Genomic DNA, 23,344 nt, shown 5'->3' on the forward strand with positions numbered 1-23,344 from the left:
AGAAAAATAAAACAGCAGGAAAGCAGGTTGAAATCTATGCTAAAATTTCTTTGTTTTTTGTTTTTTTAAAGCCTGGCAAAAGTCCTTAGAGAAAACATTCCGGGGGTGGGGGTAGGGAGATGGGACGGGACAGGACGGGACAACTCTCTACCTGATTGCTATCCATCACAGCTTATTCAGTGGGGACACCTAGAGAAAATAAAAAAAATTCTTACCATGAATTTCTATTCTCTGAGTGTCATGGAGGGCATTCAACACCTTGGGATGGTTCCTCCTCCTGGAGTAAGTAGGCAGGGTCTACTTCTGGATCTTTTCCTCTCCAGGGGGAGGAGTCAACCTGCTTCCCAAGCTGGACTGAAAATCAAGAGCACCCTTCAACACCTATCACAGGAACCAATTCATTCTATGATCAAGTGACCTAATAGTAACTAAAAACTGTGAACAATAGTGTGCAAAGAGGCATATAGAGAAACGTTTGATTGAAAGACTGTACAAGAAGCAGATTAGTCATTCACTTTACTACATATGTACCTGCCAGTTCCTCTCAGATTTCTCTCTATAAGAGTAGTTTACTTTGTCCTGATGGCTCTTTTCACAATAATTTCAAAACCTAGCTATATTATAGTGCTACAAATGAAGCGGCATGCTGCAGATGCGGGTTCTGCGACATGTTTAAAGAACAGCAATAATGAGACAGTTAGCAGTCAAAGAAAAGGCTGTACTACTCTCTCCCCTCAGAGTGTTAATTCTCTATGGAGGAGCTCATAAAGGGAGGTTGCATGCCCATACTATGATGAACAGATGAAAGAAATAGGTATGGAAGCAAAGAAAAATGGAAGGTTTGAAAAACTGAGCCTTTTAAATAATGTTTTGGAATCATTAAGCATAACATGCTGTTCAGTCTTTTTCCCTTCTGTGTTTTCCCTTCTTTTATTACTATTGTGTATGTCAGTAATTTACTATTATATACTTCACCATTCTGTCTCACTGTATTCTTTATGGTGTGTGGGTCTCTTACCGAATCACCCAAATCATGAGCTGAACTGAGTCTTGTGGTTCAGGCACATGTCTAGTTATAATGATTATTTAAGAAACCACGGGTTGGATCCAACTGTGTCCTTCTGCTAGTGGAACAGATTTCCCACTCTGCTGCAGCCCACTGTGGGCCTACAAACCTGTTCTGGATGGTTGGAGGACCCTGTGGAGTAGATTTGGGGCACGCACAGGGAGCTGCCAGGGGGAGGAGAGGACAGGGAACTCCCCACAGTTGGATCCAACCCCATAGGTGCAATTTAAAAAATAATTCAGATGTCTTTTTCTTTGATCAAAATGAAACACTTACTTTCCTTCAATATCAACGTAGCTTTCTGCTGCACCTATTAATGTTTGGGCAGCATCTTGGTTCAGCATTCCACTGTTGTATTGCTTCTGATAACTGGCCTATATTTTGACAAATGGAATAGTTGCTGAATAAATCAAAAGACAGAATTACTGATTTCTTTATTTGTATAGCAATATGTACCCACTCAACATACCTATGCAATAGCCTCGACACAAGCACACACACTTATCCTTTGATGCTGAAAATTCACTGCTGAATCAGCCTACTCCATTGAAAAGCATTGTCTGAGGTGATGAAAGCTTTACGTGTGGTGCTGATCTGTGAGGTCACATAATTCACACATGCAAGTCACCACTAGATGTTGCAATCATCAAACGACCCAGTTGATAATATTTAATTAAATAATTAAGTCAACCTTTGGACTTCGTTCTAAACCCAAGCCCCAAACTAGATGGGATGGTGGCAGACCTATTTGTTTAAAACTGGGTCAGCCCCAATATCTATAAAGCATGTGTGTGGCCAGTTTTTAGAGCAAATGGGGTGCTCAGCTGGCAGATAATAAAACCCTCTCCCTGATCACAGCCTTTCTTCCCAGGCACGTTTCCCCTTAGATCTCCAGAATCATGTATTAGCCTGGCTGGGAAAAGAGCACTGGGCAAGGTGAAGCTACAGAGAAGTAAGCAGTGCATGGGGGTGGGGTCTCAACTCCCCTCAAATAACTAGTTACAGATAGCCTGGTGTGTGTTTTTCCTTTGTAGTATCTGGGAGAACAGCAAACTGACTATCCAAACCTGAACAAGTCTATAGGGCTAGACAAATGTTGAGCCTACAACCAATCAGCAGCACAACAAAGCTCTAGCAGACATTCCCTTGAGGAAAGCTGTAGAGGATGCAATGGCCCTGGTGGAGTCTGCACGCTACACACCACAAAGGAAAGGTCTGGCCAATTCGTAGCAGAGCTTAACAGAAAATGAAATCCAGTGGGGAAAACACTGGGTGGAGACTGGAAGACCATTCCTGGGATCCTCATAGCAAAGGAACAGTCTGACTGAATCCTGTTGGCCTGTACAAGTAAATTGCAAGTGCTCGCCAGGCATCCAAGGTGTGGAAGGACAGTTCCAATAGTGAGCAGCAATTGGGGGGAGGGAGAAAATTAGGAGAACCAAGTCTTGATTAAGGTGAAACACAAAAAACATCTTAAGGAAAAAAATAAACATCCTGCTTCAGCCTATCTAAGGCCAAATACAAGGAGTCTAAGTGCAGCATATGAAGTACACTAGCTATTCTAGCTGAGGTGATGGCCACAAAAACGTGACTTTGTAAGTCAGCAGATAGTCACAGGAAGCTAAGGGATCATATAGCTTGGCCACTAATTGAGCAAGTACCACAGAGAGGCTCCAAGTAGGCAGGGGTGCTCTAACAGGAGGGTAGAAGTTAAGCAAGGCCTTCATAAAACGCCCCACCAAGTGAGAAAAAGCAGTATCTGTCAACAGGACAGTGAAAATGGAGACAGTGCTAAATAAACATTAACAGAAGTAAATACAAGACCCTCAGTCTTAAGACATTGTAAAAATATCTTATATGGGGCACATCCATCCACCAAACTCATGCTGCACTACAAACATCAGAAACCAAGACCACTTTGCCAAGTAGGAGGTTTGAGTGGATGCCTTAAATGCCACTTCCAGCACCAATTCTACCTCCTCTAGGAAGGCTGGCATGAAACTTGGTGTCAGCTTGTGCCTGAGGATGTTGGGATAGATGATTTTGCCTCAATTCCAGGACAGCGGGCCTACTGTATCCTACAGCTGGCAATAATAGTCATATGGGGAGAGGAGGAGCAGGACCTCTCAGCCACCAAAGAATGACAATGATACAGTTGTCCTGTCCTGTTGTATCTTGGCGATTGAACTCGTGATGAGCAGGATTAGTAGGACTGGTCCACCTATAGCAAAAGGCATCCACCAAAGACCTCGGATCCACTCTCACTCTGCTGCAGAACAGGTGGCATTGCTTGTTATAGAAGATGGCAAAAATATCCACATACAGCATCTCACCATACTCCATTCTGGCTGCTGACCAAGGACTTCAGGCCTTACATCTGCTCTTACAGGAGCAACCGGACCAATCCAAGCAATCAAATAAATATTTTGCAAATAAGAAATGGCAACTGGGACCCCGCCCCTTGCAGGCTGGGGATCAAATATGACTTTGTGGATCCACAGTTGGCTACAGAATCGGACTCAAAGAGTGCTTATCAATGGGACCTTCTCAAGCTGGGGAGAGGTAACGAGTGGGGTACCGCAGGGCTCAGTCCTGGGCCCAGTGCTCTTCAATATTTTTATTAATGACTTGGAGGAGGAGGTGCAGGGAATGCTGATCAAATTTGCAGATGACACAAAATTGGGAGGGATAGCTAATACTTTGGAAGACAGAAACAAAATTCAAAGTGATCTGGATAGACTGGAGTGCTGGGCAGAAAACAACAGAATGGCATTTAATAGGGACAAATGCCAAGTTCTGCACCTAGGAAAAAGAAACCAAATGCACAGTTACAAGATGGGGGATACGTGGCTCAACCACACTACGAGCGAGAAGGATCTTGGAATTGTCGTCGATCACAAGCTGAATATGAGCCAACAATGTGATGTGGCTGCAAAAAAGGCAAATGCTATTTTGGGCTGCATTCATAGAAGCATCGCTTCCAAATCCCGGGAAGTACTAGTTCCCCTCTACTCAGCACTGGTTAGGCCTCATCTGGAGTACTGTGTCCAGTTCTGGGCACCACACTTTAAGAAGGATGCAGACAAACTGGAGAGGGTTCAAAGGAGGGCAACAAAGATGATCAGGGGACTGGAAACAAAGCCCTATGAAGAGAGACTGAAAGAACTGGGCATGTTTAGCCTTGAGAAGAGAAGACTGAGGGGAGATATGATAGCACTCTTCAAGTACTTGAAAGGTTGTCACAGAGAAGAAGGCCAGGATCTCTTCTCGATCATCCCAGAGTGCAGGACACGGAATAATGGGCTCAAGTTACAGGAAGCCAGATTCCGACTGAACATCAGGAAAAACTTCCTGAGTGTCAGAGCAATACGGCAATGGAACCAATTACCTGGGGAGGTGGTGGGCTCTCCCACACTGGAGGCCTTCAAGACGAGGCTGGACAGCCATTTGTCAGGGATGCTCTGACTTGGGTTCCTGCATTGAGCGGGGGGTTGGACTCGATGGCCTTGTAGGCCCCTTCCAACCCTACTATTCTATGATTCTATGACTGTCCACTCATCATCTGCTGACATGCTAAAAAGGTAAAGGTGTCCCCAACCAGTCGTGTCCGACTCTAGGGTGCGGTGCTCATCCCCGTTTCTAAGCCGAAGAGCCAGCGCTGTCCGAAGATGCTTCCGTGGTCATGTGGCCGGCATGACTGAACACCGAGGTGCACGGAACGCTGCTACCTTTCCCGCTGAGGCGGTACCTATTTATCTACTTGCAATTTCTTGCTTTCGAACTGCTAGGTTGGCAGAAGCTGGGACTGAAGACGGGAGCTCACTCCGTCACGCAGCACTCGGGTCTCGAACTGCTGATCTGCCGACGACCTTCCAGACTGCAGTTCAGCATCTTAACCACTAAGCCACCACAGCTGACATGCTAGCCAAGCTGTAAACTAGACGCCCACTTCATAGGCTCCTTTCCCATGACTACTCAGATTAACCCAGTTACCTAACACTTGCCATTGCCACCATCCCTGTGCATTCATCCCATGTTCCATTTTTTGGCTCCTGCCACACTGGACCATCCTTTCTCTGGCCAACCAGCCCCATCACCTCCAGTGATCTTAGAAGGAGAAGAAGAATACGATGTGGCCTACATCTGAGGTTGAAATCCCATTAAGTGTTTAGACAGAAAAAAGTCCTACAATTTCCAGCATGGCCCAGCCACCATGGCTGGCTGGAGGGATGCTGGGAGTTGTAGGACGTTTTTCTGCCTAAATATGGATAGGATTGTGCCCTTAAACTCTCTCCCACAGCAGCCACCTCCAATATCTCATTGATTCAAAGGGTCACAGCCCTGAAGAACTATCATGGGAGGTTGCCATCACTGATTCCTGGAAAAGCTAACACCACAAATCTGTCAGGCGCAATCGTGGGGAGGGAAGTGGTGTCATGTTCCCATTGGAGGAGTCCTCTTCAGAGGAGGTACTAGAGCTCCCAGAGACAAACCACAATGAGGAGCAGGCCATTTCAGAAGACCTGGCCCTTGGGGGATATGGTCATGGGGGTCCATCCTCAAAGGAGAAGGGGAGCTCTGCCTCCGAAACGGGGGGCCGAGTGACAACCTAGTCCCCAAGAGAAGCAGGTCAGAATGATCACTGTGAGAAGTACCCACTGTAAAGGAAGGCTCCTCATGAGTAAAGGGCTCATTGTCAGCAGAGCCCTCCTCACAAGGAAGACATCTTCCAGAAGCCTCTGATATGCTGCAGCTGAGTCCTTGATGGGGCTCTGGAAGCTCCAGCTTACAAGCCTCAGTCGTAGGCAGGGAAGGCTACTGGGACAATGTCTTTACACCAGCTCTGTTCCCTGATTACCTTGCCTCTGACTTCCTAGCCCGTGGACATCCTGTGAGTAGATCCTGGATCACCTTGTGACTTTATGTTTGAACTCTTTGTTGCCTGGTACTGTTTGAGCCTTGCTGGCCTTGACCTTAAGACTGCCTGTTGACTTCATGTTTGTACCCATCCTTGCCTGGTGCTGTGCTTTTTGTGTGAATCCTGCTGGCTTAGACTGCCTCTGACTCTGTGTTAGGACTTTCTCCAACCTTGGCTCCCCCATGAGCGGGACATGCCCCCAGTGAGAATGACAGAAGAAGCAAGAATTGCAATGGCAGCATCCATCACCTGAACCTTGAGAATCTCCATGACCTCCTCCGGAAGGGAATAGATTTTGTTAGTGGCCCTGAGTGATGGTTTCCCCTTGGCCATGTTGGTCCATTCTGCCCTCCTCACCCTATCCATAACTTCAGGAAAGGGTACAGTTAGAGGTTTGGAGGCCGCTGTGGACTAAGACTACCTTGCCCCCTTGGCACAGCCTTGGCAGAGGGGCTTTTTACTATTATCTCCAGCTATAAGGTATGGATTATCTCAGCTAGCGTTGTAGGTAACTGATCTAAGGGGAACAGTCACTCTTAGCTGGGCAAGGCAGATTCATATCCTCTTCCAAAAATTTCCCCTCCTTCTTCACATCCAGTCCTACTGAGACTTCAGAATGGTGGGCCTGATTCCCACTAAGTTCTGGCTTTAATGGACAGAGATGGGTGGAACCCCCAGCACAACTCACTATTCCCAAAGTGTTTGATGGTCATTGCTGTGGGACTGCCTTGAAGGAGCCTTCCCCAAGTGCTGCTGCTTTTGCTCTCTCAGTCATTTTTGGGGTGGGTTGTTGTTGTTGTTGGTAACTTGACTGTAAGCCTTGCCTGGGCCCTGGCTAGATGTAGGCAGGCAGAGGGCAGCAGCAATTCCTGGCATCCCAGTCCTTGGATGCAGGGGCTTGACACTGCTAGTCTAGGTGCTTTTTGTGCCAAAAAGGCATCTCTGGCAGCCTGGCTACCACCTGAGTGGGCAGAGTGCATAAACCAAGGACGTGTTTCCATGCTATCGGCTTCACTTCGTTTGCACCTTTGTTGCGATGTTTCCCGAGTTGCATCTTCTCCTTTTCCTGTTTCCACAGCCCTTAAAGACCCGGCTTATCATCGCTGTAGCGTGGGGCTCTGTGCTGTTTCCACTGAGCTCTAACCTAATTATTTTCTTGATGGCTGGGTGGCATCTGGGTTGGGTCTGATTACCTCATCAGTGTTCCCACCTCCTCGGCCATGTTTCCAGGACAACGGAAGGAGACGCTAATGGAGGAGTACTGGATTTTTTAAACGGAATCAGCTTTGCTATGAAGAGAGGCTCCCCCCCACCCCTCCACTTTCTCCTTTCCAGATGCACCTGCATTTCAGGAGCAAGCCTCATTGAGCACAGTGGGAGTTACTTCCAAGTAGACACACATATCTTGTGCTGGGGAAGGGGGGGGACACACAAAGAGGGAAACCAGCCCCCATTTTAACCCAGAGGACCTCATTGACCACAATGGGAGTTACTTCTGACAAGACGGTAATGGGTTTGTTGGGGGAAAGAGAGCAGTAAACTAGGGATGTACGAATCCCTTACCTTGCTCCGCTGAGGGTCATCCGCAGTGGGGGGGAGGCGCTCCGTCCCTCCCCCCGGAATGTTGTCCGGCCAGCTCCACTCTGTGGCCAAGCTGCGGAGCCGCCGGCCGGCTCCGGCTGCCTGCAGCCGGACATCCGGCCACTGGGCAGCCCTGCAGGGATGCAAATGGCAACTGTCGTAGCCACCGCCATTTGCGTCCCTGTATTGAGCTGTGATAGGCTATGTAAATTTTTTTAAAAAATTTCCCCCTGCCGTGATAGGCTACGTAAATACTTACGTTGCCTATCACGGCTTCCGCAGGGACGCAAATGGCGTCTCTGCGTTAGCCGTGATAGGCTACGTTAAGTATTTACGTAGCCTATCACAGCTTGAAGAGGAGGAAGCAAATGACGGCCGCAGGACAGCCGCCATTCGCAAAGCAGTGCGGACAGGAGCAGGTAAGTGCTCCGTTTTGCGTGCCTTTCGTGGGTTGGGGGGGCGGGGGCTTCGTTCCGCGACGGATTATGGGGGGCCGAATGCACTGGCATTCGGCCTCACCGAGATCCGTCGCGGAATTCGCTGACATCTCTACAGTAAACACAAAGACAGAAACCAGCCCCCATTGTAACCTGTGGGATCTCTAGAATGAAGCTGTGAAGTCCTTTCTTCCAAAGGCAATTCATCACAGCCTCGTAATCCTGCTTGGTCACTTAATCGCGCTTAAGGAATTGGGCTTTAAAGTGTGCTATTTTAATTGAGGGGGAATCTCTTTAAGTTCTGATGTGGGCATTCAAAGGCAAGCCTCATCAACTGCAATGGGAGTTACAATGGGAGGAGACACTAATGGATTTCTTGTGGGAAAGAGATGGAACCCAGCCTCCATTTTAGCACACAGGATCTCTATATGGAAGCTGTGAAGGAGTTACATCCTAAGGAAATGTACCAGGGTCTCGAAATCGCGCTTAATCGCATTTAAGGAATTGGGCTTTGATATGTGCAGTGTCAATTGAGGGGCTTCTCTGTTATTTCTGCGGTCATTGAGAGCGCAGGCCTCATTCAGCACAATGGGAGAAAACACCCCTTGACTGGGGTCATGGGCTGTGTTCTGGTGCTCATTTTCAATGATGTTTTAAAAGTTGGTCCCTTGTCATCCTGCTCCAAAACAGTGATGAAACTTCCAGAAAACAGGGAGAGAAAGGGTTGGATCACTGAGGTCAGAGCAACACACCCACAAAGGCTGGGCTAGACACCCCATGGGAAGGACTATGATACTGAACCCAGTGTGGTTGTGGAAACAGGTTAGTAACAGAGCCAAAGTAAGCCAGAAAAGTCGGACTATAATCAGTCTCAGAAGAAGCAGTTTTTCCGCATTAAAATGCAGGGCTGGTGCTGAATGACCACGACGTCATGGAAATACAGAGACCACACCACGCAGCCAGGTTGGAGTAAATCGCTGGTGGAAACACAGCCCAGGCTATCACCAACAATGTGCACAATGGGAGGGTCTGTGGAACCGGTTAGGACAGCATGGCTGTCCACACTGGCATGCAGACACTTTTGATGCTAAAAAGAGAAGGCTCTGTTGGTCCGGCTGCCTATCAAGTGGAAAGAATAAACAGCCCAGCTTAACACCAGTTGCATGTGCACCTGAATACCCACTGACCGAGACAGGGTGGTGCAGTCTTCAGATCTCCTTGTGTGGAGTCCACATGGTGTTTGACCGGTGGGGGGGAGCTCTCAGGCCTACCCCTATTCTCAGCACACACACATGCTTCCCACCTAGGATTTCAGGTAGGAAAGTGGGGTGGGGTAGTGGGGAAACCACAAGAAAATCTAAAGATGAAAACGTAAAGAAAAGCCAAAGAAAATTCCAATTTTAACTGCTGAGCTTACAGAGCTCAGCATAGACCATGTGTAGCTGATACTAGGCAAGACTGGTCTGGGAAGGCTAGGAGGCCACTCCCACTGGAGAGGGCTTTTAAACTGGACTCTGCCTGTTGTCCAGTGGGAGAGGCTAAGCCAAACATCATGGAATGTCTGCCAGAAGAAGACAGAGAAGAAAGCCTAGTTCATGTTATGAGGGAAAGGAGCAAACTGAACATCCCTGATGATGCTATCACAGTAGTGGTCAAAAAAAAACTGACCGGGAATGCCGAAGCCTTGAGCATGTGCACTGAGGGTGAGGGTGGGCTTCCCACATAAATGCTTCCCTGCTTATAGAAAGTTCCAAACATAACCCGTGCGTGGACTGCACAGAAACCATGAAAAACCACAGCATGTCCTATATGCATTTAAGCCTGTAGTCCCAGGACTACAATAACAGCATGATTTTCCATACATACTTAGGATAGCCTTGCATTAGGAGTGGCACATCTGTCAGCCATGCTGCTGTTTGCCACTCTTTTTCTTTAAGCATTGATAAAACTGTGCTCGGAAATGCAGATGATTTTTTTTAATGGCTGCAGTCTCTAGCTTTGTCAAAGTACCTCCTAGCACCAGATCAATTTTATATTCAGAGAATAGAGGGAAAATGTTACTAGAGGAAGAATGTTAAAAGTTTTGAAATTATAGTTGGGAGATGGTACAGTGAGATTTATTTTTAAAGCTCTAGATGCATACACACACTGGGTTCCTCTGGATTATGGCCAAAACACTCAGAAAAATATAATATATTGCTGTAGTAGTCCAGTTTAAAAGATTTCATGGCGCATTAGGGAGTACAAGTGGTTCTCGGAAGTAGTATCTTTTATGACACAAACACACCATGTATTTTAGATTAGTTCCCACTCCTCAACTGCTTTGATTACAAATATAAAACAGGCAGGGAAAGTGTATTATGGAATAGTTGATCCATAATACATAAAATTCTCTAAACATGCATCCTATAGCAAAGGAGTGACTTCTAAGAAGCTTCATGTTTATAACCTAACATTAGACCCAATCCTCAGATTCACAAAGAATTTATTTCTAGGATTAAGAAGATAGTAATAAAGGGCACATAAATAAAAGGCTTGTTCTTTCTTAATTATGGGGTAACTAAAATTCTATTTATTTTAATAGCTGTGGAACATACCTGAGAAAATGTATTTTCAATTCATACTTAAGTATACATCTTAAGATTCAAGGGTTCTCAGGAGCTAGGATATTTTTTCTTGAAGCATCATCATATGCTTAATCATACTAAGTGCTGAAATTAGAATAAAGGGCCAAGAGAATAAAAAATACGAACTATTTGTGCAGTTAAGAGACGTAACCTCGCTTCTTCCATTATGTCAGCAATTTGTTGAGGACTTCTCTCAAATGTAATATCAGTATTACAGTCTGGACATCTAAGTGTTTTGATCAGTTGATTAACTTCTTCTGAATCTAACTGCAGAAGGAAACAAGAAAAATAGAAAATAGCAAGTCTTAACATCAAACCAATGATAATGGTATTAAATTAACATAGCTGGTACTGCCATAATTCTGCTTTTCTTTGGTGGCTTGATGGCTTTAACTATGTGCCTTGGTGTTTCTGTGAACCTGGGGAAGAATGGGAGTGCCCCTATAAGAGTGGTTATAGATAGGGGGTGATATGGCATTGAGGTTTGGATAAATTAGATGAGAACAGCAATCCAACATCTGTTTGCTCTTCTGGCTGTTCCCTCAGATGAAAAGTCCCTGGTTGTCCCACCAGCTTGCTGTATGTCCTGCTGCTGCTATTGCTGTTGAATGCCAGGCTGGTCCAAATAAAATCTGTCACAAGAAGGGGCCCACAAAGCTTGTATCAGTAAGACCTGTGTAGGAGTCTCTCCCAGCTATGCCTGTCACTTTACATTTGCTTACATGGAACTGCATTTGCCATTTTAATGTCCATTCCTCCAGTTTGGAGAGATCTTTTGGGGGCTCTTCACTGTCCCAAGACATTTGCTACCTGAAGCACAGCCCAAACGTTCCCCCCACCCATTTCTAACGCCAACACTCCAAAATGTCGTGCTATACCATTCAGACATCAATTCCTGCCTTTGTTTATCACCTCATGGGGTAACCTAAAGCAAGCTGCTTCTCCTTGCTACATGGCAGGGCCAGCCCTGTTTAAATCACATTGGTGACAATGTTAAGAGTTAATGGCAAGGCCTTAACTTTGTCTGGATTGTGCCCTAGGTTACAAAAGCAGTATGCCAATGACACCAAAGTCTACCTCTCCTTTCCAACATGTTCCAGGAAGGTTGGAGAGGCAGCCTCTCTCTTGTGCTGGAAAAGGAATCCCCACTCTTATCTCCAATCACTAAAAGGCTGGCTTTCTCTAGTGCTGGGAGAGGGGGTGGCCCTCAGTGTTCTCCAGTTCCCATGACTAGTGCAACCATTTCCAAAGTTCACTTCTTCTAAAGCCAAATGCCTACATTATGCTGCTGTCAATCTGGTTTTCAAAATTGTTTTTCATATGAATAAGCATTTTCCAGTCCCTATCAAGTCCTACATTAACTATTTTCACCCATTAATCAATTAAAGTTACTGGCAGGTCAATTATTATATAGAAAACTAGAGAAAGGATTCGGCTTGGCATGCGTTAGAATAGCTCTTAGTGTGATACAATGAAGAAAACTTCAAGCAAACTTATTCAGCTGTCAGAGTTGAACACATTGTACCTGCCCTGTCTCAGTGAAGCCATGCTCACTGGCACCCCTAGCCCCTCACAGATCTCATAGAATCATAGGGTTGGAAGGGACCTACAAGACCAATGAGTCCAACCCGCTGCTCAATGCAGGAAGCCTGATTCCCTGCCATAGTGCACCCCTTTAGCCCCGAGGGAGGGGTCTGTACATTCTTTTCCCCTGAGGGCTGCCCCCCAATAGGGGGCAGGTGTGTAACTCTGTCCCTTGGCCTACTAATCATTGCATGGACTGGTGAGGGAGGTCCGCCCGTAGTGGCTAAAGAGGTTACTGCAGGCTTTAACCACACAGACATAGGCAGGTTGCTTACCTGTAACTGTGGTTCTTCAAGTGGTCATCTGTGCATTCATACATATGAGCTATGCGCCTGCACTGTGTCTCTTTCAGGAAACTTCTAAACCTGATTAACATTTTGACAGGACCCCCCCCCCCATCTGTTGCACATATCCCAGCAGGTTCCCACCTGTTCCCTCAGTTCTGTGAGACCACCTAGTGTGGCCTTGGATCCGAGGGAAAAAACACACCTCAGTACCAACATCGGAATTGACACTGACACCCAAGTAGGGATGGTGGGGGAGGGTTCCTGTCAAAATGTTCATCAGCTTTAGAAGTTTCCCAAAAGAGGCTCAGTGCAGGCGCAGAGCAGGTGGGTTGTGTGAATGCACAGATGACTACTTGAAGAACCCCAGTTACAGCTAAGCAACCTGCCTTTCTTCTTCGTGGTCTCTGTGCATCACATATAGATGATTTGCAAGCTCACTTACTGGAGATGGGTAGGTGCCACACTATAAGATCGATGACAGCATGGCTCGCTCAAAGGCACAGTCTAAATGTGCTTGGACATCTAGTTTGCAGTGCTTTACAGACATCGAGGGTTTTGACCATGTTGTCACTTTGCATAAGTCCAACAATGGAACAGCTTTGCCAGATGCTGTAGATGTGGCAACTCCTTGCGTTGAATGCGCCCAAATGTGAGACAGGCGCTCCAAGCCAGACAGCTCATAGGCTAAAAGATTGTACAATCCACGAGGTGAGTCTTTGAGATGATACAGGAAGAACTTCCTTAGGGCCCCTGTTGCAAATGAAAAGTTGCTGTGTTTTATGGGAGGATGCTGTTCTTGACTTATAAAAAGCCAATGCCCTTCTCACATCTCAAAGTCGGTAGTGAAATAGATTGGTTGACATGGCAATCAGAGACCACCTTTGGTAAAATGTCAGTGTCTGGTCCCAGGTCAGCTTTGTCCCTGTGGAAAATCATATAGGGATGATCGACTCTTAAAACACAAATTTTGCTAACATATCTGGAGGAACTGATAGCAACCAAAAAGGCAACTTTCCACAACAGACGGAGATTCACCATGGCCATTGGCTCAAAGGGCTTGGAAAGTAAAGCATGCAAGACAACCGAGAGACTCCATTGAGGCATCAGAGTTCTCACCAGAGGTACTAAATTCTTTAACCCATGCAAAAACTGATGTGTAGTGGAATGTGTAAAAAGGGAAAAGCCTTGTACTTGCCCTCTATAAGATGAGAGGGCTGCCAAATAAACTCTTATGGATGAAAGCTTCAACCCTTCCTGGAACAAGTGGTGCAGGAATAAAAGAACATTTTCAGTTGGTCCTGTGAGTGGATTGAAACTGTAAACTTTTGTAAAACAAGACCATTTAGAAGCGTAAGATCATTGCGTGGCAGGTTTTCTGGCTGCATCCAAGACAGTTTGGAATTCTGACGGGATCCGAACAGGGTTACTACTGGATTCTCCAAGCTGTGAGTTTCAATGCGTTGAGGTCTGAACGTTGGATTCTGCCCAGAGTCTGAGAGATTAGATCTGGAATCTGTGGGAGACATAGAAATTCCCTGTTGGACAGATGAGGAAGGGTCATGAACCATGGCTGTCTTGGCCACCAAGGAGCGATGAAGATACAATCCATCCCATCTTCTGTCAATTTCTGGAAGGTCCTTGAGAGGAGTGGGAACGGAGGGAAGAGGTAAAACAGCTCTCACTGGAGTTGGAAGGCATCACCCAATGTTGATTGGCTGATCCCTGCTCTCATGCAGAATCTCCTGCAAATCACATCTGATGGAGTTGCAAATAGTCCGTCATTGGATGACCCCATCTCCAGAATAGGCAATGTAGGATGGTTTGGGACATTTGACACTCATGGGAAGATTGATACAGCTGGCTCAGAGTATGCACAGTAGATGGGAAGAGTTCCTACCAAAACATTCCTCAGCTTTAGAAGTTTCCCAAAAGAGGCTCAGCACAGGAGCAAAGCCCATATGTGTGATGCACGGAGGCCACAAAGAAGAAATTTAAATAAACGTGTTTTAAAAAACAAAATAACCCTGAGGTGCACATGCCAAGTTTCCGGTGTCTAAGTTTCATGGTCTTGATGCTATGATGTTGACAAACTGACAGGTACACATCCTCTTTTATTATTATGGATAAAATATATATATTTGTGAAATGTGAAAGTTGAAGTATGTAAAATGCCTGCATAGGTTGAAATTCAGCAGTACATGAATGCAAACAAACTGATGTCTTAAAGCAGGAGTGGGAAGCTGCACTCCTCCCCCAGAACCTACCAGGTTCTTACCACTGCCAAAATTGCAGCAAGGAAATAAAACGCTGATTTTTCAAGAAAACAAACCTCCATAGGATGCGTTCTGCTCCCCACATACCCTTAGGGATGTATGAGAATTTCATTTTTGCTCACAAAACACGTGAGCATGCTCTGTTTGAACCCTGCAAGTGACCATGAACATGTGTCTGCCAAAAATGTTTGCAAATTTCAGGACATGTGCTAGCATTCAGTTTGTGCAAGTTTCCCAGTTCACTTAGCACAAATTTCCCCTGTAGACTGAACTAGCCCGTTTTAGTCTATGGAAGACAGTTGTGCAATACAAACAATTCACACAAACTGGGGAAAATTTTGCGCAAATTTCACATTAGAGCACTGCTGGATTTGCACTATTTTCCATTCGCAAGGAGCAATAGCAAATGCAAACAGGAATCAGGCATGAGATAAGCGGCGAGACGATGTTCAGAGAATCTTAGCGATCTCGAACATCGCTTGTTTGCCCATCCCTATATACCTTGTTTTATTGAAAAATCACTGCTTTTTTTGGTGCTGCAGAAAATGCTACACAGGAGGAGCAGGTGGGTACCACAAAAACAGATGGGGGGCACAGTTGGTGGGGAGGAAGGATTAAGGTATTGGCCTGGGTCAATTTAACATTTCAAATATCAATCAGAGCACTGACAGCATAACTTGCCAAGTCCCACAGAAACTCCCAAAGAGCCAACTAGAAATCCTCGGGATCCAGACATTCCTTGGACAATGATTTCTGGATTGAGCCCATGGATAAACCCAGTCAATGGGGGGATCATCTAGTGAATGAGACAATGTCACAACACCGCATAGCAAAGCAATTTGGCTACATGCTGACTTCGCTACAGCAGACGAAATGAAATCAAAGTGAGAGCATTGCTTCCTTAATAGGTAGACATTCTTGTATGACCAGGAAAGAGATCTTGGAATTGTGGTGGACAGCTCAATGAAGATGTCAACCCAGTGTGCGGCCGCTGTAAAAAGGCAAACTCCATGTTAGGCATACTTAGAAAAGGAACTGAGAATAAAACTGTCAATATCATACTGCCCTTATACAAATCTATGGTGCAACCACACTTGGAATGCCATGTACAATTCTGGTCCCCACACCTAAAAAAAGATGTTGTAGAGCTGGAAAAAGTGCAGAAAAGGGCAACTAAAATGATCAAGGGGATGGAGCATCTCCCCTATGAGAGAAGGTTACAACAGTTGGGATTATTTAGCTTGGAAAAATGGAGGACAAGGGGAGACATCATAGAGGTCTACAAAATGATGCATGGTGTAGAGAATGTGGATAGGGAGACATTTTTCTCCCTCTCTCAAAATACTAGAACCCGGGGACATCCTATAAAGCTGATTGGTGGGAGATTCAAGACAGATAAAAGTACTTCTTCACGCAGTGCATAGTTAAACTATGGAACTCACTACCACAGGATGTAGTGATGGACAGCAATTCATTTGGATGGCTTTAAAAGAGGGTTGGACAAATTCCTGGAGGAAAAGGCTATCAATGGCTACTAGTGCTGATGGCTATGTGCTACCTCCAGTACCAGAGGCAGTGAGCCTATGTACACCAGCTGCTGGGGAACATGGGTGGGAGGGTGCTGTTGTGCTCATGCCCTGCTTGTGGGTTCTTGGTCAACAGCTGGTTGGCCACTGTGTGAACAGAATGCTGGACTAGATGGACCCTTGGTCTGATCCAGCAGGGCTCTTCTTATGTTCTAACAATTGCAAAACTATAACTAAAAATATTGCCGAAAGGAGATACCACCTTTCAGGCCTGCTAAAAAGATCCACAAAAAGCAATCACTACTCCTGGTTCAATTGTCAATATTAATCTAAGAGGTTTGGAAGTAATGATCAAAGAATCATATTTTGTGGCAAAATGCTTCTATGTCTTTGACAACTATGTGATGCTATAAATATACAATAGCAATGCTTTCTTCACTGCAAAAAGGACATTTTGTGCATTCAGTTGATCTAAAATGCTAAACGAAAGTTGAGATAATGCCTCTTGTGTCTTTCTTGCTGAGTTATTGTGCATACTGGTCCATAATTTTTATTCATAATAAATAAGTAAAATTTGGCTAGCTATCTGATAACAAAATATAAGATGGTAGAGATCTTAGATAATGTAGTGCTATATCAAGTTGCCTCCACAAAATCATAGACCTAATAGATGAAATCTAGGTCATCTATGCTGCATTTGGTAGGAGCAACATTGTGAATGACATTTGGCTTTCTATATTTTCTAAATTATATTATTTCTTTAACAGTAACATAATACTCACTTTATAAGGATAATCAATTTTAATTGCTTCTTCAGCCATTGCCCAATTTGCATCAGCCAAAAATCTATCAAGCTTCAACATTGAAAAGGTATTGGCCTCCATCTGTCTGATACGCTGAACAGCATTATGCATTGCCATACGCTTTGGAAGAGTAATATTACAAAGGCCTGTAGAAACAAACAAATAATTAATTGGTCATTATGAGATGTGTAAGGGAGTAGCAACAGTCTATGAGACTTGCCCAGGAAATCTTTATTTGAAGGGTAGGTTATGAATACATACATACATAATAACAATTTCAGGAAATGCATAAGGGGAATAGTAGGGGCATTCTTCAGAGTCTTAAGCTATGACAGTCATGCAATTTGCCACTAGCCTGGGAAAGACAGAAGTTGCTCAAGAAAACATGCAAATGGAAGACTACCCCTGCTGCACACATGAACCAAGCATGAAAGAATGTGAGAATAAACAACACGAACGTGTGGTCTCTGACTAAATGAGACGACAAAATGATTATTTTTGGGAGAACTGGAAACCCTTTATTAATTACCAGAAAAGCAAATTTCATCATCCTATCAACAATGACTATATTTTTCACTGACATCAACTATTTCATGGTTCTTTGGTGTACTACGTCAAAGCATAAATTAAAGACATTCATTTTCTAAAAGAAAAAAGAAAAGATGTATTAAATGCATTACCTAATGTCATAACTAGCTTTTTCACAGTGGTGGAATTAATTATCAAAGTTAACAGAGATGCTGTCCCAGAATGCAATAATATCTGAAACACATAACATTTGGCTAATTAGCATCTTTATCATCATAACCAGTAAAAGCAGTAATATAACATTAAATGTTAGTATATTTTATACCACTTCAGTATAGGGGGCAGGATAGAAAAGCAGTAAGACAGAATGACGTAGTACATCACCTGATGTGATAAAACCTGAATTACTTCTCCTTTTCAGCAATATGGCAATAGGAAAAATGTAAGGGCAGTATCCAATACTTTACTGCACCCCGGATCATTCTGTTGTGCCTGCAGGACCAACCATCAGTACAACAGGAAGCTAGTACTTCCTAAAGCAATGCTTGAAACGAGCCGAAATGCTAGTTTTTGGAATGGGGCAGGTCAGCTGAACTCCCTTCTGCGAGTTCTCTCCCATTTTGGAAACCAGCATTTCAGATAGTTTCCAGTTGCTTTAGGAAGTACTAGTTTCCCATTGCACTAGCAGTAGGGCCCACAGGCAGTGTTGGATACTGCCCTAGGCTTGAAATCTGCATTGGAAAAACAAGATCTCAGTTAAAATGGAAATATATGCATCCTTTTGTAACCAGAACAATAAAACATTTACAACTAGAAACAGCACCTGATATTATCTTAGAATAATTCTTTAAGATTTCCAGTTGTTCTTATATCCACGTTTATATTGGCATGTTAAATATTTCTATCGAAAATATACCGTAGCAGAAGTAAAATAATAGGATTTCATTACCATTTTTAAAGAAATTTAAACAGCTGTTTATTTCCCTGAAGTTGTGACAGAATCTAAATGAGCAAAACAAAAATCTGGTATATTATGAGTGTAGAAAACCTGGATAAAAACAAGTGGGTGCTACACTTCAAGGGAATACATTTCAACTGCTGTATCTCAGCCATTGCTTAGCCAGACATTTTAAAAATTGGCCATCTTATGGTGCTCACCATGGAGATTCTCTGCAATTATTTCATGAAGCTGGGACACATAATCTTGATTTTATTATGATTAGAATGTTTAGGCATTATCAACTGCTGAAGTAACTGTAGTAGAAAACATAGAATTTCACAACTTTGGAAATGCCTACTTATAACCAATAAGTAAAAAACCTACAGTTATAAGCAGAAACCATCCTGATAGAGCTGGTATTGTCTTTATTCTAATGATAGGACTTTTCTCAAGCTACAAACATTGTATTTCATTAACTTTAAAATTTATCACTGAACAGGAAAAGCAACAAGTATTTTTATACCTGTGCTTATGTTTGATTAGCAAACAGATTTGGATTTGGCAGGTCAAAAACCAAAAAGCATTCAAGCAAACAAATTTCCTTTAAATAGCCTAAAAACCTGGGACATTTTTAAAAAGAGAGAGAAAAAAGAAATAATTGTCCACAAAATGGAAGAGCACTGCTGGACAGGAGGCAGTCTTTTAAAGTGTATTTATTAATAGCCTCTATCCCACCTCTTCAGAAAATGCTAGAGGTGGACCTGTAAAACAAAAATGAAGAAGTAAAACAAAAATGAAGCAATAAAACAGTCAACTCCAAGACAATCAAAGCAAAATAAAAGAAATAGTAATAATAAAAGTAGCAGTAATAAAGCAGCAGTAATAAAACCATATGAGAAGACTACGTAGCAGTATACTAGAGAGGTGGCAAGTCCCAGGCTCTGAAGGTATTTCAAGGTATTTAAAGTCAAAATTAGCACCTTGAATTAGTGTCTACTATACTGACTGGTAACCAGTGCAGTTGCTGAAAAACCTGTTATATATACCCCACCATCTACTCCAGTGAGGAGATTCCAAAGTACTGCATAGAGTTGGAAATTCAAAAATATTTTTTAGGGTAAAGATATTTAGTATATATAATCTATGGCCCGGAGAATGGACAGTTAACATCATTGTCCCCCCTCCAATGCTTCAATCAACCATGCTGCTAGAAAGAGCGAAGACTCGCAGACTATCCAGCAGCAAAAAGGGGGTGCCACACCCCTAGATAAAAACCACTGGTGTTGCCTGGCCCTGGTAGCTCACTTCTGGGGGAAAAGGGGAGAATATTTTTCTCCTGTGAAACCACAAAATCACAACAGCTGGTGCAGCAACAGTAATGTCTAAAGCCTTGTAAGTGGACAGTTAACATCATTGCCACTTTTGTTCACCACTGCAGCCAAGAGGAAGAGCCAAGAACTACAAACTTATCAGCTGCCCATGGATTGAAATTATGTTGGGGGAGGGCTTGTTTCCTATGTGGTAACTGTAAACTGTTTCAAGACCAAAACATTGGAGCACAGTACCTTTTTTAGTCACAAATGTCTTCTTGTTTTAAAGAAATCTTATATTTATTGTGTCTTAATTCTCCCTTATTGTTAGCCTACCATGGAGGCTTGTCATCGTGCAGAAAGAAAGGGAATGCTTTAAACAAACACTTTGAAGAGGTTTCATGAGTGTTCTATGCTTGACTAGTTGGTAGCTAGGAAGCAACTACTCTCCTAAAGGCATTTAAAAAATATTTAAATGGTCACAAAAGGCACCGCAATGGGTAGAGATAGTTCTGTCATACCAGTAATACCAGAAGCACTATCTAATAGGTGCTTATTACACTCTCTCATTTACACCGTACATAGCACTTACAGGCCCACATTAGATGTGGTGGGAAGGGGGCTGTATTTTTCCTATCAAAAAATATTGAGTTTTGAGTTCTAGGAAATGAGATTTTGCAATAGACCACAAACTGCAGGGGAGAAAGCATGCATCAATACTAAGTCATCATACAGGCTGAGAAAAGCACAAATAAACAAACAAACAAACAAATAAAAACATTACCTTTCAATATATTTTTCAATATAAACTGAGATCTTATTTTTAAGGTCAAAATTAAACAAATATTTCAATTACCATATGCAATATACTGTGTGTGCCTTTAGTAAAAGTTTTCATAAACAAATTAGTGATATACATACATTTTATATACTTATAAACATAAATGTGACAAAATGGCTTCAAAATAATATACATCTTCCTATACAAATTTCCAAGCAGTTTTGTAGCACAAATTGATCATAAGTTTTGATAATACTTTCCAAAATACCGATTTATCTTTACCATGGTCTTAATGTGAACCTCAGCCGGAGTTACACTTTCTGTCTGGCTAATTCCAAGTGCCATGTTCAAAGTGAAAGTGCCCCTCATTCCGCTCCAAACAATAATAGCTCCCCAACGCCAATTAAATCCATAACCAAGACGACTCAAAAAAGGGCTCAATGCCAAAACAACTAAAGCCCTGAGTGAATAAAATAATGATTAGTAAATATGCCTTTAAAATATTAAGCAATGTGTTACAAAATAAGCAAGAGATTAAAAGACACCTTTACTGGACAACAGATCCAAATTAATTATATCCTGTGTAAGGCAAAAAAAAAAAGCCTTTATTATCCAAAATAAAGTTCCTCTTTTTTTCATAACCTCTAGTAGCATTGCTGAAACTGCCAGAGCTACACAGGGAGCCACTTGTACAGACGAACTGCCAAGAGGAACTGATTCTACCTGCTTGTATTTCAAGCAGGAACCATGCTGCTATACTATAAGATGAGTTAGCTAAATATTCTATATATACCTTTAAAAAAAATACTGCTAATCTTAATATACCCTTGTGTTGTCTAAGATCATCCTGATTTGTTTTGGAATATGCTGTACTTTACGTGTTTGTTTGTTTTTAATAAACAGCAGGCACAGCGGGGGGGGGGGGGGGCTAAATCATATTGAGGCATAGGAGCAGGGGCTCTTTGCACCTTACCATAGTCCCAATCCAAATCAGGGGGACTCATGCCTGATATTTGCAATGAAGGAAAAGCAACAAGTGTCTCATTTCAAGACATAATATACTTTCTAATGCTGCCAAAAAACAGCTCCAGTGGAACTCTATTCAGAAAGCCTGCCCATTGTTTTCAATAGTGAAAGAGAATTCCCAGCTTAAATCTGGGATAGTTTCCACTACGTGATAAATCTATGAAAATAAACTAAACACAAATTCTAGGTGTTATATGACATTTGAACAAAAACTGCAATATTTTGGCCTCCTTGTCTTCAAAACCTTTAATCTAAAACCCCATGTCAAGGTATTTACCTCAGAAGTGGCCATTTAAACATCTTACAAAATAAGATGATGAAACAAGTGATATGTGAGGCTGAATCATCAGCCATAGCTCCTATATACTAACAGCAAACTCACTGAGATGGAAACACCCATGGTCACCCTGTTGAATTACTTACACTAGGGAATGGATTCTCCTGGACCTCTCTGGCTTTCAATACCATCAACCATGGTATTCTTCTGGACCATTTATCTGGGCTAGGATTAGGAGGCATGATGTTATAATGGTTCCAGTCCTTCCTGGAGGAATGGTCTTAAAAATTACTGCTGGGGGAATTCCATTCCATTAGGCTATGGTGTGCCACAAGGCTATGGTCTCTTATCCCCCATATTTTTCAACATCTTCATGCAACTGCTGGGGGAAGTCATCTGGAGGTTAGGGCTGAAGTGTCATCAGTACATGGCTGATATTCAGCTTTACCTCTCATTTCTGCCTAATCATTGCAAGGAGCCTATAGAAATCTTGAATCAGTGTCCAGAATCAGTATTAGGGTGAATAAGGATGAACAAATTGAGGTTTAATCCAGACAAGACAGTAGCACTGTGGGTAACGAAACTAACTACTCTGGTTGCAGGTTTACAACTGGTCTTAGATAGGTTTGCACTCCCCGGGAAGGACCAAATGTGCAGTTTGGGAGATCTCCTGGACTTGGCACTAACTGGAAAAGCTCAGGTGGCAGATGTGGCCAGGAGTACTTTTTACCAGCTTAGGCTGGTTCACAAAGTGCAGCCTATCTAAAAAAGCCACTCCTTGCTTCAATTATCCATGCACTAGTAACAACCATGCTGGGCTACTACCATATGCTCTATATAGGGCCACCTTTCAAGACACTTTGGAAACTTCAACTGCTGCAGAATGTGTCTGCCCTAGAGTTGGAAGAGAGGTTAGGCCGTTGGGTCATGACCTTTAAAGCTTACCAAGTTACATGGTCTTCACCAATATCAGCCTGCCAGAGTTTGAGATCATCATTCAAAGACCTACTCACATAATCAACTCTGAGAGCAACTAGGTCAGTGGGTACTAGGAGTGGGCAACTTTTTTAGCCCCGAGGGTCACATGCAGTGCCAGATGGTGGGTCAGTGGCCAGACATGCATGTGCATACATGCATATACACACAAACACTCCCCACCCCCGGCCGCCCTTAGCACACAGGGATTGTGCTAAGGATATTCCCTTAGCACAGAGAGATTGGGAAGTTTAAGCTTTCCCTCACTGCCTGCTGGATGGGATTGCTGGCTGGGTGGGGGAGGTTAAAGCCTCTCTACCCCACTGATCCTGATCCACTTCACCGTTTCCACAGCTATTAGCAACAATCTCTGCGTCGGAATTGCTGGGAGGGGGTATGGTTAAA

General features: G+C 43.5%; 1 protein-coding gene across 4 annotated transcripts in view; it reads right to left on the bottom strand.

The window, feature by feature from the left end:
- Nucleotides 1-23,344, bottom strand: part of LOC146357872 (solute carrier family 9 member C1-like) — a 124,964-nt gene that overhangs the window by 64,829 nt on the left and 36,791 nt on the right. For all 4 annotated transcript variants that reach the window (XM_084857511.1, XM_084857503.1, XM_084857495.1 and 1 more), the window contains exons 9-13: nt 20,944-21,121; nt 17,783-17,864; nt 17,082-17,248; nt 10,756-10,896; nt 1,343-1,440 (exon numbers count right to left, since the gene is read on the bottom strand). In XM_084857511.1, coding sequence (XP_084713637.1) covers nt 1,343-1,440; nt 10,756-10,896; nt 17,082-17,248; nt 17,783-17,864; nt 20,944-21,121 — 666 coding nt within the window. The remainder of the gene's footprint in view (nt 1-1,342; nt 1,441-10,755; nt 10,897-17,081; nt 17,249-17,782; nt 17,865-20,943; nt 21,122-23,344) is intronic.

Source organism: Heloderma suspectum, chromosome 1 (assembly GCF_057233095.1).
Source record: "Heloderma suspectum isolate Gila_16-S chromosome 1, 16-S_ref, whole genome shotgun sequence".
NCBI lineage: Eukaryota > Metazoa > Chordata > Lepidosauria > Squamata > Helodermatidae > Heloderma > Heloderma suspectum.